Raw genomic sequence first — 16,790 nt, forward strand, 5'->3', positions numbered from 1 at the left:
CAGATTCATAATTAAACACAAATATGATTGTGATCTGGTAGCTGCAAAAGGAGCATTAGAAACACAGAGGAGCTAAGTGAGGATCAGAATCAAGGAGCTCAGATGTGGTTTGTTTTTTAAATACGACTGAATTGCTTGAAGAAGTTTAAGCTCTGCTTTTTAATTCTCTTGTGGAAACATTGATAGACCTTTTAGAAGTTCCTTTTGGTTTGGGGCTGAGTAGCCTAGGACATGGGGTTATTGCAAGGACATCAGTGATGTCACTTGGTACTGTCCTTTCTAGAAGTGGAGAAATAAAGTACTTTTACCAGTATTTTCTAAGTACTGGTAAAAAAAATACTAAAAAAATGTCCTAAGTTGATACTACTAGTAACACTTGGAATAGAAATGGATAGTCAAAATGGGATGGTAATTCAAAAACAAAGCCTGATAGTGTGTATGAGGGCGTAGTTTGTCCATCTTGCTTTAACAAAACCCGAAAAGCCAAAACTCACATACCCACACTCACTTGCCCTCCCCAAAAGTCCATAAAAGGTTATATTTCAGGACTTCTATTCAGCCAGTCACAAGACAAGTGATTTCTTTCTTTTTTTTTTTTTTTTGAGATGCATTACAGTCTGGAGTGGTGTGGCAACTTCAGCACTGAGACCCTCTTCATGCTTTAGTGACAGCAGTTTGAACTGGCTGCAGCTAAAAGGAGGACGCAAAGGCTGCAGGGGTGCTGACGGCTGTGCTAAGGATGAGTGTTTGTCAGAGAGTGTGTCCTTTGATCTGGGTTGGGCCCCCTCCAAGAAAAGAAGGAAAATCACTTTTATAATAAGCAAATAACGTCTTGATTATTTTTTTTTTTTTTTAAGAGGAAGTCAGTTGTGTTGAGTTGCGAGATACGCGCGACTGCGAGGAACCGGCCCCAGCCAACTGACTCTTTTCAGTCTGGCCACTGATAAGCCAACACTGAAAGGCCATAAACAAACCACTTCTAGTATGACAAATGCACGGTTTGGTTTTTCATAATGCAGGGAGGTGTTTTACAGATAATGATACCCAGTGTTAGATTCCCCCCCCCCCCCCCCCCTGTTTTACTAAGCAAACTGAGATTTGAAGATTAATTCTGAAAACTCTATAGTAATTATTATTACTGCTAAAACTTTATTACGGTTTTAAAAGTGATAGAATTCTTGATTTGAAGTAATCCTACTGGTGAAAGGAACAGAGGCACAGAACACAGTCAGTTGTGCAACTCATTTTTTTAATAATAATTGTATTTCTTTGTCACTGAGCAAAAAAAAAATCCAGGTCTCACAGGATCAAAGGCAAAGATTTATTTAAGTACTTTGAAAACAAATCATGATATGAGTATAGTAGGTGGAGATGGTTAAGACTGAACATTTTTAGATTCCTGCCAACAATAAATGTTTCAGTTCTGTGCATTGGAAGAGGGTGTGTCTTGTGTCTTGCCTCATTATTTCTGGGCCATTAATAAACAAGGTGACTTAAGCAACATCTAATAATTATTTCTGAATTGGTAAACCTGAATAGACTGGAGCCCCGGCAGGGGAGACCTGTGACATGCTCTTGAATTTCTTATTCTTGGAATCCAGGGGGAATTCCAGGCAATTGTAAGTGTGCAGCTGATAGAGCAGCCGGAGAAGAGAAATGGGAGGATCTTGGTGGTAGCAGCACATTTACTAAAGAGACTTGGCCCAAATAATGGAAAACTGCTGCAAACTGGTGAGGGAGGCGATGGTGTCAGCTGGAGGAGGGGGAAGGTCATCGAACAAATCAAATCTTACTCTCTGATAAAGGACCTTCTTCTGGGGCTGTGTGCATTGTATGAGTGTTTGAGGGAGGACAGTAAAAGCAAGTTATCAAGAAGCGTGGTAAAAAAAACCAACAAGCTTTCAGTGCTAGGGAATTCTTAATGTAACTGAAAGGGGAGAAATAGTTTATCAAGCAGGAGATTGTTGACTGTGACCATAGTCTGTGGTTGCACATGTGCACCCATATGCCAGCCTGGGAAGAAATGAGCTGATGCTGAGCCATGAGGTTTTATCTGTTCAAAGAACTCAAAATAAGAATGAATGATTTGAAACTTCACCTAAACAATTTTGCCTTCAAAGTAAACCATGCAATTGTAATCAGGAAGCTGAATAATTGTTAAAACAAAATATTGGTGCAAGTGGTAGGTTCTCTAGATTTTGATGTCAAAGCAAGATGGATTTCGGCAAATAAATACTTTATGCAGAGCTTTCTATATATGTGTCTGTAAAATTCAGTATCCCTTGAAAACTATTCTGTACTTAGTGGTCCATTGGTCCTTTTCCTTAAATCTCCCTGAAAGTGTACATTTGTTTTCTTCTCTCTAATATCTCCAGTTTTAAAAATATTTTTAGAGTAATTATTTTGTTTCTGAATAAAAAGAAAGCAAAAAACCTCTCAACAACCAAGAAACCTCCAAGTATTTGTGGTTGTCTGCATACTACGTGGGGGAAGAAAAATGAGTATTTTAGGTAGGCGAGTGTCAAAAATTTTATTCTTCCTCAAGTAATCTTCATTGAATAATTACATAGGAAAAAATTAGGTTCTCCTGACAAGAGTTCCTTTGCTGCTGGTCTGTTGGCACTGCTTTGACAAGATTTTCTTGGGAGGCCATCTTCTCTCTTAGTCCCTCTGGCTGCACTGCTGGCAGACCTTCATTCTTTCTGTTTCTCACCTCCTTGCAGATGTATCTTCATACAGTGCAGGCTGCCTCCTGGCTCCCAAACTGTGCCTTTTTGAAGTTATTTGCAGTTCAGCTCCTACTTTGGGGTCACTTAGGGATGCTAGTTGTCTTTGCCTAATTTGATGCCAGTGTTATTGGAAGTTCTCGTGCTCAAAAATCCTGGAGTTAAGAAGTGAGACTCAAGCTCGACTGCAGCTATTCCCTCGGTAACGTTGTCCGTGCAGGAATCTCCTTGAATCTGAGTGTCTCAACTTACATTGAACTTGTCTGTTTCTGTGCATCAGGCCAGTTCTGCACTGAGGACGTGGATGAATGCCAGCTCCAGCCCAATGCCTGTCAGAATGGAGGCACCTGCACCAACCACAACGGGGGCTATGCCTGTGTCTGTGTCAACGGCTGGAGCGGGGACGACTGCAGCAAGAACATCGACGACTGCTTCACTGCCTCCTGTGCCAACGGGTCCACCTGTATTGACCGGGTGGCTTCTTTCTCCTGCATTTGTCCAGAGGGAAAGGCAGGTAAGCACGGAAAACTTGCATAAATCTGGTATTTAACAGAAGGTGCTGAAGTTTATGCATTTCTTTGAAGCGATGTGTTTATTTTAACGCACTTTGTGACCAAACCAGGAAGAGCGAAAGGAAACTTTCCGTGCTGTCCATGAGCAAAGACCTGTTAAACCCCTGTAGCTTGGGACAAAGTAGTATTTGTATTAGGCTAGAAGACAAAGTTATTATGGTTTAGATTGCAAGGAAAACAGATCTTTTTCTAGCCTTTAGCAGAACCTGTATTTACCTGAGAAGTTGTGCATGAGGGTGACTTGCTCTGTGCCACTTATGGTAACTGTATGAGTCTAGAAGGCAAACTTAGGTATTTTTGTGTGAGTGTGTGAGGATGTAGGCGTCTTCACTGATGTGGTGGAAAATTTGCTGGCTTAGGTTACGTAAAAATATGTTTCCTAACTATTACCTGGAAATACAAGTGATCAGCATATCTGAATTAAGAAAGCGAGCTTCATGTGCACCTCTGTTTTCAGCTGTCAGAAAAATTATCATGCTGGTTACAGAGAAGAGTTAGTTAAGTGCTGCAAGGAAGACATTTTGGTAATGGTCAGACATCTCACTGCTCCAGAAGTGCTGGAGACACCTTTAAAGTCACAGAATCTGTATTTAAATATAATGTTTTATAAATAAGTGTGTGGTGAAGTCCCCATGGTAGTCTATAGGCTGAAGCCTGTAAGATATTGCCTAAGCCTCTATCTGTGAGAGTCTCTATGTGAAATATTAGGACAGAGAATATGACTATGTGACGTACAGTGTGACTGGTGTATCTCACTTTATTAATAAACTCTTGGATACTTCTCCAGGTCTCCTGTGCCACTTGGATGATGCCTGTGTTAGCAATCCGTGCCAGAAAGGTGCCCTGTGTGACACCAATCCTGTGAATGGAAACTACATCTGCACCTGTCCTCAAGGCCATAAGGGAGCAGACTGCACTGAGGATGTGGATGAATGTGCAATGGGTGAGTTTGCTCTGTGTGAGAACACGCACAGGGAGTTGAGTTGTTTGCTTTATGAACTAACAGAGGAGCAAGAATACACATTTTCTCATAGCTTCTCAACATAAATGTGACTCCTTTCTTGCTCTCTACCTTTCATTTCAGTGTCTTTAGATGAGTTTTAAATCTTGTGTGAGACTTAGAGCAGAAGGCTGAGTCAAATAGTTGTCCATATCTGAACTGTTAGCCTCTGGAATGTGAAAAGCAATGAGATGCTTAACTATTCTTCATTGTGCAAGAGGGCTTTAGCATTGTGAGAGGAGTGCATGCAAACAGGTGTGATAATTAAACTGCAGGATACAATGAAAGCACCACAGTTCATGTGGGAGCTGTAGCTACAGCCTCGACAGCAATATGTCAGGGCTGTTTGACAGCCAGAACATGGCTGGATCTTTTGAGTGCCTTCCAAGACTGGTGACCACGAGGGCTTTTAAAGCTGTAGTTCTCTGATAGCATGCTGTTTTGTGGTTTTGAGGATTGACTGGACTCTTACAGACTTACTTACAGTTTTGTGAGTGCTTGTTCGTGCTTCCAGAGTGTGATGTGTGAAGGTAATACCTAACCAGCACTCATGCAAGCACTGGAAAGAATCACTTCTTTGAATTTTGTTCCTTAGTCTGCCTTGGACAAGAGTGCAGTTTCTTTTTGAAAACATGCAGTGGACAAGTTTGCTGGTTTTGTGGCCGTAGTGGTATCTTTTCTACCTTGGGAGTAAATGCAAAAGATGACCTAGAGATAAGGCCTTGAAAGCATCATTAATTCTCTAAACCCTGCTAGTTGATGCTCCTGTCTTGAGAACTGTCATTAGTAATATGGACTAGAGTTGCTCTTTTGGTCCATTGGTAGTGACAGCAATCCTTCTGACAGGAAAGTAACCGGTACATGTTTTTGTGAGTCACAGTGGCCTTTCCCCAGGAGGATGAACAGTCTTTCCCCTGTATTACTTGATAGAAAGGAATGACCACTGGAAAAGACCATGACTAATAAGGAATGCTGTGGCTTTCCCACTATGAGGAGAGGTTTTGACACACGCATTTATGTATCCTTCTTGCAGCAAACAGCAATCCATGTGAACATGCTGGAAAATGCGTCAACACAGAAGGCTCTTTCCACTGTGAGTGTTTGAAGGGGTACACAGGACCTCGCTGTGAAATGGACATCAATGAATGCCACTCAAATCCGTGCCAAAACGATGCCACCTGCCTGGATAAAATCGGAGGATTCACATGTCTCTGTATGCCAGGTGAGGGGAGTTTCTGACCAAGATGGGGCCCCCAACAAAGGAAGAAAGCAGAAGGCAGAGCACGGTGAGGGTTGTCAGCTCTGCTCTGCTGAGGTGGAACACAAAGCTGCAAAGGGGTGAGGCTAAAATGAAACGGTGAGAGAGAGCCTGCTGTGGCAGCACCAGCCAGGAGGACTTGGCATTTGTGTGTGGGAGGGAGAAAGCAATTAGAGGACTGAGAAAGAAACCAATCTCTACATCAGCAAAGGAAGTTAGCTTTCTGAGCTGGAGTATGTGAGAACATATTTGTTACTGTACCTGCTTAAGTGCATGTGCAGAAACTTACCTTTGTGAAAGCAAAGCAGGTGCAAACTTGAAAGGAGTGACTGTGCTTTAAGGTATGCATGTGATGATCTAGGGATTATAGTGTTCGGGTTATTTGCTTAAAATACCCCAAATGATGTAAGCTCCTGGTGACCTGAGGAAATAACTGCAAAGAAAGTTACTTGATTGAAATCGTGCTTGTAAAATTGGTATGGCCAGCATACCAGTGACCAATGTAGTCTGCTATTTTGCTCTCTGATAGAAAGTGGTTAAAAAAAGAAAAAGAATGCAAGTTGACAGTTGCACATTCTTATAAAATACAGTGAAAGAATTGTGACCCCTGCAGGTGATCAGCTGATACCATGGCAACTACAATGAGTTTTTATTAATGTATAATCTGTTTTGAAGGGTGGAACTCTAGTCATAAGTATTTCACCTTTCTTAAAGTTTTTCTTGTACCCTGCCATTAGCTAAAAATCCTTGAGCTAAAATAATCTGCTGTGTTTGTTTTTTTACCTTTTACCTTATATTGGTATAAGGTAATATATTATTGATATATATAGAGATATATATTATTGATATCTTTCAAAGTATTAAAACATAACACCTTCTCCTCAAGTGGAAGAAAACATTAGATGTGAATTCACCACAAACTTCTGTTGCCATTGATTAAGTGAACATCTTCTGCAACAGTGAAAAATACACTTCAACATCCTTTTGTAACCTCTGGTGCAATGATTTAACCTCTGGTATATGTTCTTACCTCATAGGTTCTGTCCAAACTGCAAACTTTCAGTGAAATTAGGGTTAGACTTTCAGCACTAGTAAAAGAGGCACTTTCAAGGGCACTTTCTAGGACTTTCACTCACCTCTTCTGTCACCTCTTCCAATTTTTTCAATTTTTTTAACAGGTTTTAAAGGTGTTCACTGTGAAGAAGATATTGATGAGTGTCTAAGTAATCCCTGTGTGAACAATGGAGAGTGTCTTGATAAAGTCAACCGCTTCCAGTGTGTCTGTCCTCCTGGTAAGTTCTTACTTCTGGAAGCTTTTCCTGCTTCACCCTACCAAGAACTGCACAGATGTTTTAAGTGATACGTTTCTTGTGAGGTTCTGTTGTCTTAGGGCACCAGCATCTGTTTGAATGAGTGAGTTGCAATGGCTGGTAAATAAGAATAGTGATGTATTGGTTGCAATAATATTGTGCCTGTAATTGGATTAAGTGTTGAGAAATATACCGTTGGACACTCATCTAAAAGAGTAGTTGGCAACGTGAACTTCTGTTGTTGTGGAAACCGTAGTGAGATTCTCAAGACATTTTAAGGATCAGACCCTCTGCATGCTTTTTGTGTTCTGAGATTTTTAGGCAGAAGCCAGTTTTGCATCGCTGTGGTTTATGCCACTTGCATGAGGAGGGAATGGATTGGGCTCCACTAGAAAAGGAAAAATGATGAGCTGAGGGATCCATGTTAGGTGTAGGGTGAACATCACTTGTTTTCTTGATGGCTTACAAAAAGTTTTAAGTTCAGAATATATATGACAAAAGCCTATTCTGTATCCCTTCTTATTGGCTAATGATGTTCTGGGTCCTCCTTTGGTTCCTTCCTCCAAGAAACATTCCTGAAGGTTTTAATTTTTTTCTTGAAGTGCCTAAGGGTCTGCATCATCTGACATAACCTGTTGATACTAATTCAAGAAGTGTATTGAAAGTCCCAGTGCTATATCGTACCACATTCCATACAGCTGTGGTAATTCTGGTCTGAAGGCTCTAGTGATGTATGCACTGTTGTTTTATTTTTAGCTGCTTGCTTTGATTACTTGAAGGTTTTTTATTGGTGGGCTCTCAGTTTTACAGGCAGGGCATACTGTCCAGTGGTGGACACCACTTGTGCTCCATCTGCTTTATTTCTGTTTGACTTGGCTGTCTCAGTTTGCAAGATGGGGCTCCTTTGACCTGGGGGACAGAAACTACAGTTTGGCTGGTGGTTTGGATGAGGAACCAATCCACCAGGGCGTGGTGTGTGTGCTTAATGATGCAATTGAATTTAGATTTGCTGAGCTTATGTTTGAGTGGTTTTAAGGATTAGCTAACGAATAATTCCTGACGGTGCAGTTGTCTAGATGAACTACTTCAAATGACTTCCTGGATTTTCATCTTCTTTTCTGCCTTTCAGGATTCAGTGGTGCCGTTTGTCAGATTGATATAGATGATTGCTCCAGCACGCCGTGTCTCAATGGAGCCAAATGTATCGACCATCCCAATGGCTACGAGTGCCAGTGTGCCACAGGTTAGTCTTGTGTTCAGAGCCCCTGGACTGGAGATCGCACGTAACCTAAATACATAAAGGGGTGGCCCAAGTGTCAGCACTTTTTCTTTCTTTCTCTGAAATACTGGTTGGTTGTTGTGAAGCCTTGTCTACTCCTTTGCACAGAGAAAAGTATTTAAGTACAGGAAGCTTTTTACTTGTGATAGTTAAGTTCTCAATCAATGAGAGTTCTGGCCTCCCTCTTTCAGGCTCATCTTTTGCTTCCCAGAAGATGGCAACTTCTTCTGTATTTGCTATGGAATCCACATAAAGAAAAGCAGTGCTGTGAAGCCTTTTATTTGTTGTTTACCTTTCTTTCTTCCAAGTCAGATTATATAGTATACAGTTGAAGAACAAGAGATGGACAGAGCAGTGCTACTGTGTATTCTGACTTCTCTTACATCAGGTTATTTTATGTCAAAGGAGTAAGATTGAAACGCAGTAGCAGTTGTGACCACTGGAAGAAATACCACACAGCAGCTGCCTACCAGAGTGTAGCTAAAATGATTTGTCAAGTATCACACAGAAGTTTTGATAGAGCTGTGGATGGAACTCAGGTGGGGTTTTTTGAATGCCTTTACAGCCTGGTTAATTACATATTTAGCAGCGTCAGGTTTAATGATAGGATTTTCTTATCTTTAGGCCTCCAGGGGTGATGTAGATATATTTTTATCTTAATTTTTACATCTGGTCAAATGAGAGGGTTCAGAGCTGTTATACTCTGGTTCTCAGTAAGGAACTACTTTTGGTTGGCTTTAATGGTGCCTGATACACTGCTTGTGCTTCAAATGCCTTGGCTTTAGCTCTTCCATTAGGGAAGAAGCTGAACAATTCATGGAGCTACCTTTGTCCCAGAAATGTGCTGTTAGGTTGGCTGGATTTATGTGCAATTTTTCTCATTTTGAATCATTCCAATAATCAAACTGTTAAGGTGAATTTGACTTCATTAATCTGTTCTGCCCTGTACAGCATGTAGCAGAGATTAGCCTAAAAATAGCCTGTCTTTTCACACACACACTCTCCACCATTCCCAAATGCCTGAAGAAGCATTGAATTTGTTGAAAGAAGGAGAATGCAATAGTTCAGGAAAGGAATAATTATTGTGGTCAGAATTTTTCCTTTTGATTACTGCATGTGACAGACTAAGCTGACACTTGCAAACAGAAGGGAAAGCTCAAATCTTCACCAAACTTGGAAACTATCTTAAAAATTCTTTCTCAAGCTGTTGTGTGGTCTGGTTGCTTATCAGAGTGCAGAGCTTATCAGGCCTAGAAGGATTTTGGGTCGTGTAATGGTGGACAATGTGGAGAGATGTGCCTTGAAAAGCAGGTTCTGAATTTGGCAGTAGAACTGCTTAAACCACCTCAGTACCGAAATTCTAGATTTTCCAGATGAGGAGAGAAGATAACTGCTTCCATGAAGGCAAATGAGGTATGGAGTATTTTCAAGGAACAGGCTGAAAGCAACCGAATGTATGTTAGTGAAGCAGCACCACTTAGTGAAATCCTTGGTTAAATCTTTGACTGAAAATGGAAGAGGGAGTCTGTACTAGGGCTTTTTTCCATCCTATATGAGGGATTCTTATGTTCTATATTCAAGTGGTTTTTCCTAGTCTAACTCTTGTCTGCAAAGAGGGAAATCTTATCTCAGTAAGGTATGCTCAGTTAAGAGATCCAGAAATACATCTGATCTATAAGTGGTTCAGTTGAGCTACAATAGGAGGCAAGGTAATAATTTTTGAACAAATGTATGCTAAGTATTATATTTAATATTGACAGCCTTCTATAAGACTGAAATGCGGAATTCATCATTGGGGCAGGTCAGTTACTGGAAAATGATGTTTGAGTATGTTCTTGCTCTATTAATCTCATAATATGAGTGATATGTGTTCCCTGAATGGTAATCGCCAGCTGCCGACGTGATTGAAAACTGCAAAATGTTTGGCCAAATGCTGTACAGATAGCTCTATTTACTGCTTGCTTTTTGTCTTTTCTTTCCCTTCTGGCATTATTCCACTTCTCCTTCCCAGTGGTAGATCATGGCTTTTCTTTTCTTGAGTTGTCTTAGGTCTTTCCTCTTTTATTTACCTCTGCCCTCTTTTTTTTTTTTTTCCCTGCCACCGTTTGTCCCCTTATCGGTTTGTTTTTCTTCCTTCCCTAACATCTTTTTATATCCATCTCTCTAACTAGCCTCCCTTCCCTCTCCCCACCTACTTCCACACCCATTCATCCATGCATACGTTCGCAGAACTTGGAAATGTTAGCCGTCACCTGGTATGTTTGACCACAGAAATAACCTCAAACCTGTATGAAAAATGGGGAGCCTGTTATCCACTTATAATACTCAGGTGAGAATCACTCTTCAGCTGTTGAAATTCCCTGCAGCTTGGTTTGTATCAGTCTCCAATCAGTGTCTTGAAATTTGAAGTTCTACCTTCCAAATCTTCAGCTGCTGGAAGAGATAGCGTGAGCTGTTGGTCCAAAACCTCAGCTCTGAAAACCATTTATTTTAAATTGTCCCTGTTTCATATAGCTCTGCTCCATTATGGAAGACAGGGCTCTTGAGAGAGTTGTTTGCTGCTCTTACCTTCCTGAGCTGTTGTTTTAGCCCTGTTTGTGAATAGATTCTGTCCTTCTTTGTTGCTCAGGATGTTTCCCAGCTGAAGCAGAATGAAACAGGCCAAATTGCTGCTTGTTTCATTGCTCCTAACTGAGGAGGTTGCATGCAGACCTTAATAAATTTGCAGTTGGTGCTCGATTGCAGTTACTGAAAGGTTTTCCAATGAGATGGAAAAGAAAATTTTTAATAAACAGAACTGCAGAAGCTTTGACATGAGCCAAGGGAGTTCCCTTTGGAAGGCTTCAGCAGCATTTTCATTCTAACAAGGTCAACCTCCCTCTGTCCCCCTGTTATTGTGTAGAGGAAATAATGACAGGAGCCTGCCTTCAGATAGTTTATACTGATCTAGTAAATACTCAGGTTTACATGTTTCCTCTGATGGCTACTATTCCAAATAAACTGAAGGTGACCTCTTCCAATGCCAGGGTTCTCCATGCATGGTGTTGTTCTGTAATGCTGTGAACAGTGGAGAGTGTTGTTTTCCAGGGCTGGAAATGCAGTTGAGGTGCCCAGTCACCCTTTGTGCTCTCTGCCACTTTGCTGATTCTTGATATGATTCTTTCTATATCTGCATTATATTCACTGCAGCATCATACCAGTTAACTTCTGACTTACTCCCGTTCGTCGTTTTTCCTTAGGTTTTACTGGCCTTCTGTGTGAGGAGAATATCAACAACTGTGATCCCGATCCTTGCCACCACGGGGAATGCCAAGACGGAATTGATTCATACACATGTGTGTGCAATCCTGGCTACATGGGTGCCATATGCAGTGAGCAGATAGATGAGTGCCACAGCAATCCTTGCCTCCACCAAGGGCGCTGCATCGATCTGGTGAATGGCTACCAGTGCAACTGCTTGCTGGGCACTTCAGGTACATAAATGCACGAATGTGAGGGGTGGATTCTAACAGAAATCAAGCATTTAATCATTTCTTATTTGTGCTCCGGTGTGTGCTAAATTTGCAGACAGAGATAAGCTTAGGGTATGAGAGTGTCATTTTCATGTTACTTTTCCTTGCTGAATTTTGGCGTGTTTGTGTGGGTTGCCTGACCCTCACTGGTACTGCAACTGGCCTTGAGGAATTTACTTCCTCTTTACTCCAAAAATTCAAGCGTGCAATAAAAACAGACACAGTGTTCAAAATGGTTTATTCCTTTGTTTAAACATTTAGTACAAATTCAGGGTCACAGTTCAGTCAGTATCCAGTGACTCAGGTGACGCTCCTTGGTGTTTCAGTGCTTCTGCATCATCACCTGTTTAAGTTGCCCCAGTGCATGTGTAACTTCAAGCAGTTGGGATTCTTAATTTGGCTTTTTCTGGGAAATAGTTTCATTACCTTCTTTGTAAGATTTGGCCTCCTTATTCCTCGAACTTTTTTTTCCCCTAGGAGTAAACTGTGAAAATAACTTTGATGACTGTGCAAGTAACCCGTGCATCCATGGGGACTGTATTGATGGCATTAATCGCTACAACTGTGCCTGCAAACCTGGATTTACAGGTAAATTCAGCTACCCAATAGCTTTGAATTGTTTTGAAGATAGTTATCCGAGTAGCCAGGGAAGCTGTTCTTTGCATACTGACTGCAAGGTTTTCAGTTAGTATCTCGATAAGTCCTTGTAATCTTTGAATCTCAGTGTCTTACATTACAGCGAGTTCTACCAAGCAGAAAAATGGCCTAATCTGTGCTGTGAAATGCCATTCTTGTTAGGTAATTACGTCCAATTCATGGTTCTTGGTTTTATAACAAATAAACCCATGTGACTTTGGTTTATTATTTACAGCATCTTTCCAGAGACAGAGAGATTGTGGACAATATAGAGAGCTGTTTGATTAGACACTACCTTGGGCTTTGACCATGAACTATATTTCTCTTTCTGTGAAATCAAAGCATTAACTCAGTGTTCTATTGAGCTGCTTTCCACTCTGAAGTCTCCAGAATGAATAACCTGATTTTTTTCAGTACTTCGCTTTCATTGCGTGATCTGTTCTGTTTCCTTTTTAAAGTATAAAATTTATCTGATGCGGTAAAAGCAGGGTTGAGAAAAGAAGCAGTTAGGCATTTTCGGATCCCTGCTTAAAACTGTAAGTCTACATCAGGACTATTTCTGACGACTAAAGCACATCTCAGCACTTTGGGTTTTGAGCCATGTAGGGTAATATGCTTATGAAGTAATTGTTGTAAGGCGGTTGGTACTGTTTATAACAGTTTTCTCATCACGTTTGTTACTGTTTATTACTGAATGATTCTAATTAGAATAGGTCTGAAATGCATTAGAAATAGCACTAAAACGTTTCATGTGTCTTGTGCTTTTCCCTTGGTGTCTTTCTAAACTTCTGACGCTCCTTCCTTCCTTCCTTTGGCTTTGGCATGGTGGTACTCTTTAGTCCCCAGAACAGGAAGAACTCATGCCTTTCACTCTTCTTTGTGGATGGCATACTATATTTGTTATCCCGCTGGACTTCTTACTGTTATGCTGTTAAAAGGATTCAGTAAAATGATGAATTGGCATATTCCAGCGTTTAAAGAGCTGCCTCGTGTGGGGTCTCGTTACTTTGTCCTTTCCTTACGTTAAAAATGCTTTCAACTTACCGCAACGTTCGCTTTGTTTAGCTTTCCAGCTTCACAAGACCTTTTGGTCACTACTTCAAGGATCTTGCAGTCGTAATCAGAGGCAGGCAAAACAGGAAATGGTGTTTTTCAGAGCCCCTTTTGCTCAATAAACCACAAGAAGTGTATTTACTGCAGACAGTTTGGCAGTATTGGTTGTTCAAAGGGTAGTTACTTCAAAGCAGAAGAGCAGAGCTATGACAAGTGGAGCTCAAGAGGTTTGTTGCAAGCATGATGCAGTTGAGTGATTTTTTTGCTTTCCTAATCAATATTAACCAATGATTTTTAGTGGAATTCTGTTGAGGTTCTTGAATGGTTTGTAAATACTTGTAGAGTGTAAGTGCTGTTTTCCAGGCACAGAAAAGTGCTGCATCTTTCAGAAATGCTTCTCTTGGCTTGAGTTAAAGCACGGAGGCATGCAAGCTCTGTCCTGCTGCATTGGCTTCACTGAGCTGTGTTCTTGCAGATATGCAAAGCAAATACTTAGTAAGTATTGGGGTTTTTATTTTCCTAGGCCCACGTTGTAACGTGGACATCGATGAATGCACATCCAGCCCTTGTCATAACGGTGGAACGTGCATAAATGAAGTGAATGGCTTTCGGTGTGTGTGTCCTGAAGGTTACCACCACCCCCACTGCCAGTCACAGGCAGATGGATGTCTGAGCAACCCCTGTGTGCATGGCAACTGCACACATATTGCTACTGGGTAAGTACTCATTAAACTTATCTGCTGCCTTCTGTATTGATTATTTCTTGCTTTGCCCAGAGTTTCGTCTTGACTTGAGGTTTCTGATTTTTCTTAGATTAGAATCTGTATTTATCTGCTGCCCATGACATAATCACAGTAAGGTGTAGACCTTCAGTCACCAGCTGCAGTCTGGTGTTTCAACATGGGTTCTTCTGTCTTGTATTCTTTGCTGTTTGTAGTGCAGGGTGGACTGCCACCATCTAAAGGGTGGGTTTCATGATTCAAATGAGTGGAGTGAATGCAACTGAAATAAAAAAATGGTTCAAATTAAATATCTGGGAAGCAACAGCTATCCTATCAAACCCTAAAACATTGATCATAGAGACTCTCTTTGTTGGCTAGTTCTGTTCTTGCTACCCAAATACTTTATTAAGGAACAAGCTGACAACTTTTGCATTGGGAGATAGAGCAATATTTGACTCAGGACAGTTTGTCCAAGGCTGAGATTTTGTCAGCTTTACTCTTTATTCAGCTTTGCTCAGCTTTACTTCTGTTGTGTGCCTGGAAGAAGAAAGAAGAGCTCTCTCTGGCTATTTTGATAGCAGTAGTTGCTTCTGAATCTTCCCATCCAGGAAGACCAAATGTTGATTTCAGGAGACCTAAATCAGGCCTCTTTTTGGTAATGCTAAGTCTGGGAGCACAGGACCTGTGGAGACAACAGTTTTGGGGAGGTTTTGTTTGTGAAAGTTCTCAACTATACATGGAGTAGCTGTGTGTCCCAGATATGTGTTGTGTCCCGGGAAGTGTTGTCAGCACTTGGGCAAGGAAGTGATTTACCACTGTGGGTAGGTCTGTAGGGGAAGACTCAGCACTTTCCTGGGAGCTGGCAGGAAAGCTGCCTTTATTGCTAATTCAGCCTCTGTGTAAGTTTGGGAAACAAATGTTTTGGTTCACCTTGTCTGTCATCTGTCACATTTATGCTCATGTACACCTCGCACTGTGTGCCAGATAAAAGAAGTCGTGTTTGCAGGACAGGGAGAGAGGACAGTGTGTGTTGTATGGCCTGAGTCCAGGGTGATTCACCAAGTCCTTGGTTCTACGTCACATGGGTGGAGAGTGCTCTACTTCAGATTTTGAAACGTGATGGAGAAGATTGCTCCTGCTCCCAGCCAGCTGTTGTATTAAATCAGTCTAGTTATCTTTGGAACCTATTGTTCCCCTCCACTTTTTGTTTTAATCTTTTTTGTTTTCTGTCTTTGTTTGAATATGTTGAGATGGTCTTATCAAAGCAGAAACATATTGCTGGTTGACTGAGCACTTTGTGATAACTGTAATGGAGGGAAGTGTGGTTTTAAGGGAGGGTTTATTTTCTGTATTTTCAAAACTGTACAGCTGGAGTAAGCAATCCAAATGTAACTTAGGGGTCTTCTGCTTTTCTCTCCAAAACTAATCTGCTGGAGAAACTGGTAGTTTCTGAAATAACTGGAGTTATTTCAGAATGTTCTAAAATTACTGCTGTTTTGCCTTTCAAGGTACAAGTGTGTCTGCGACCCAGGCTGGATAGGAGATTACTGTTCCACAGAAGGGAATGAATGTAAATCAAACCCATGCCAGAACGGAGGAACTTGTGAAGATCTGTTGAATGGATACAGATGTAGCTGCAGGAAAGGCTTCAAAGGTGAAAATTCAGAGAAAACTTTGTTATCTTTTTCCTTGTCACTTCATTGCACCCTTAATGTAATTGCTTTTTATTAAACTTCATGGAAATAGGAATCAAGATGGGAAATGCTGTGGCTGTATGAAGTTAAGTTAGTCAGTTCATATAGACATGATACAGTAGTAAAATACTTGGTAAGATCACATTAAGCCTTGTTTGGACTCATTAAGAAATGTTCTGTTGGAAGCTTAGCTTAATTTTCTTTGCAAATTATGAAAATTATATAAATTCACTGAGAATTGGAGGGGCATTAAACTCAAAGTGACCATGTCTGCTGTCTGCACTGAGCCCATGAGGAGTGCTCTGCTCTCCTTTTCCTTCTGCTGAGATTTTTCAAATGTGGCAATGCTGGCAAAATGTCCACTGCTGTGTGGGATAAACGTGTAAGTTACAATCTCTTTGTTCATTCTTCCAAGAAGCGCCAAGCTCTTAGCAGCATACTCTTCTGTTTTTTCCCCTTCTGCTCTCCAGGTGTGAACTGCCAGGTGGTGGTTTCTCCATGTTCCCCTGATCCTTGTGAGAACTCAGGAATTTGCCAAGAATCTCCTGACTCTGAAGGCTACACCTGCCAGTGTGCCCCTGGCTGGGAAGGTAACGTGGATGGGGAACATGCTGTACTTGGAGTTGCTGAGCAGTGTTGGCATTGAGCCTCGTGATCGTTGCCTTATGTCTTACTTCTGGGCTCTCCGTGTTTCAGGGGAGAGATGTACGGTGGATATTGATGAATGTCTCTCCAAGCCCTGCAAAAATCATGCTCTGTGCCATAATATTCAAGGCAGTTACCTGTGTGAATGTCGGCCTGGCTTCACTGGAGGAGACTGTGACAGTAATGTCGATGACTGCCTTTCAAGTGAGTATCAGCAGATTGCTCTGTGTTGTCCAGTTTTTCCTGGAAGTAATTTTGCTGTCATTTTAAAAACTGCTGTTTGACAGATACTGAAAGGTCTTTTATAATCTCTTGCCAAAAGGAAAAAAAACCCAAACCTCAGCTTTGTAAGACTTGCATGTTTGAGGCAGTCAAAATCCATT

The 16,790-nt window shown here is 41.2% G+C and overlaps 1 protein-coding gene across 1 annotated transcript in view; it reads left to right on the top strand.

The window, feature by feature from the left end:
• The window catches only part of NOTCH2 (notch receptor 2), an 85,125-nt gene that overhangs the window by 38,323 nt on the left and 30,012 nt on the right, over positions 1–16,790 (top strand). Inside the window, exons 6-16 of the mRNA XM_027734865.2 lie at positions 3,007–3,240; positions 4,086–4,241; positions 5,332–5,520; positions 6,735–6,848; positions 7,996–8,109; positions 11,385–11,618; positions 12,135–12,245; positions 13,870–14,062; positions 15,577–15,722; positions 16,233–16,352; positions 16,459–16,611. Coding sequence (XP_027590666.1) covers positions 3,007–3,240; positions 4,086–4,241; positions 5,332–5,520; positions 6,735–6,848; positions 7,996–8,109; positions 11,385–11,618; positions 12,135–12,245; positions 13,870–14,062; positions 15,577–15,722; positions 16,233–16,352; positions 16,459–16,611 — 1,764 coding nt within the window. The remainder of the gene's footprint in view (positions 1–3,006; positions 3,241–4,085; positions 4,242–5,331; positions 5,521–6,734; positions 6,849–7,995; positions 8,110–11,384; positions 11,619–12,134; positions 12,246–13,869; positions 14,063–15,576; positions 15,723–16,232; positions 16,353–16,458; positions 16,612–16,790) is intronic.

This window comes from Pipra filicauda, unplaced genomic scaffold, assembly GCF_003945595.2.
Source record: "Pipra filicauda isolate LSUMZ 115617 unplaced genomic scaffold, ASM394559v2 scaffold396_size653610_pilon, whole genome shotgun sequence".
Lineage (NCBI taxonomy): Eukaryota > Metazoa > Chordata > Aves > Passeriformes > Pipridae > Pipra > Pipra filicauda.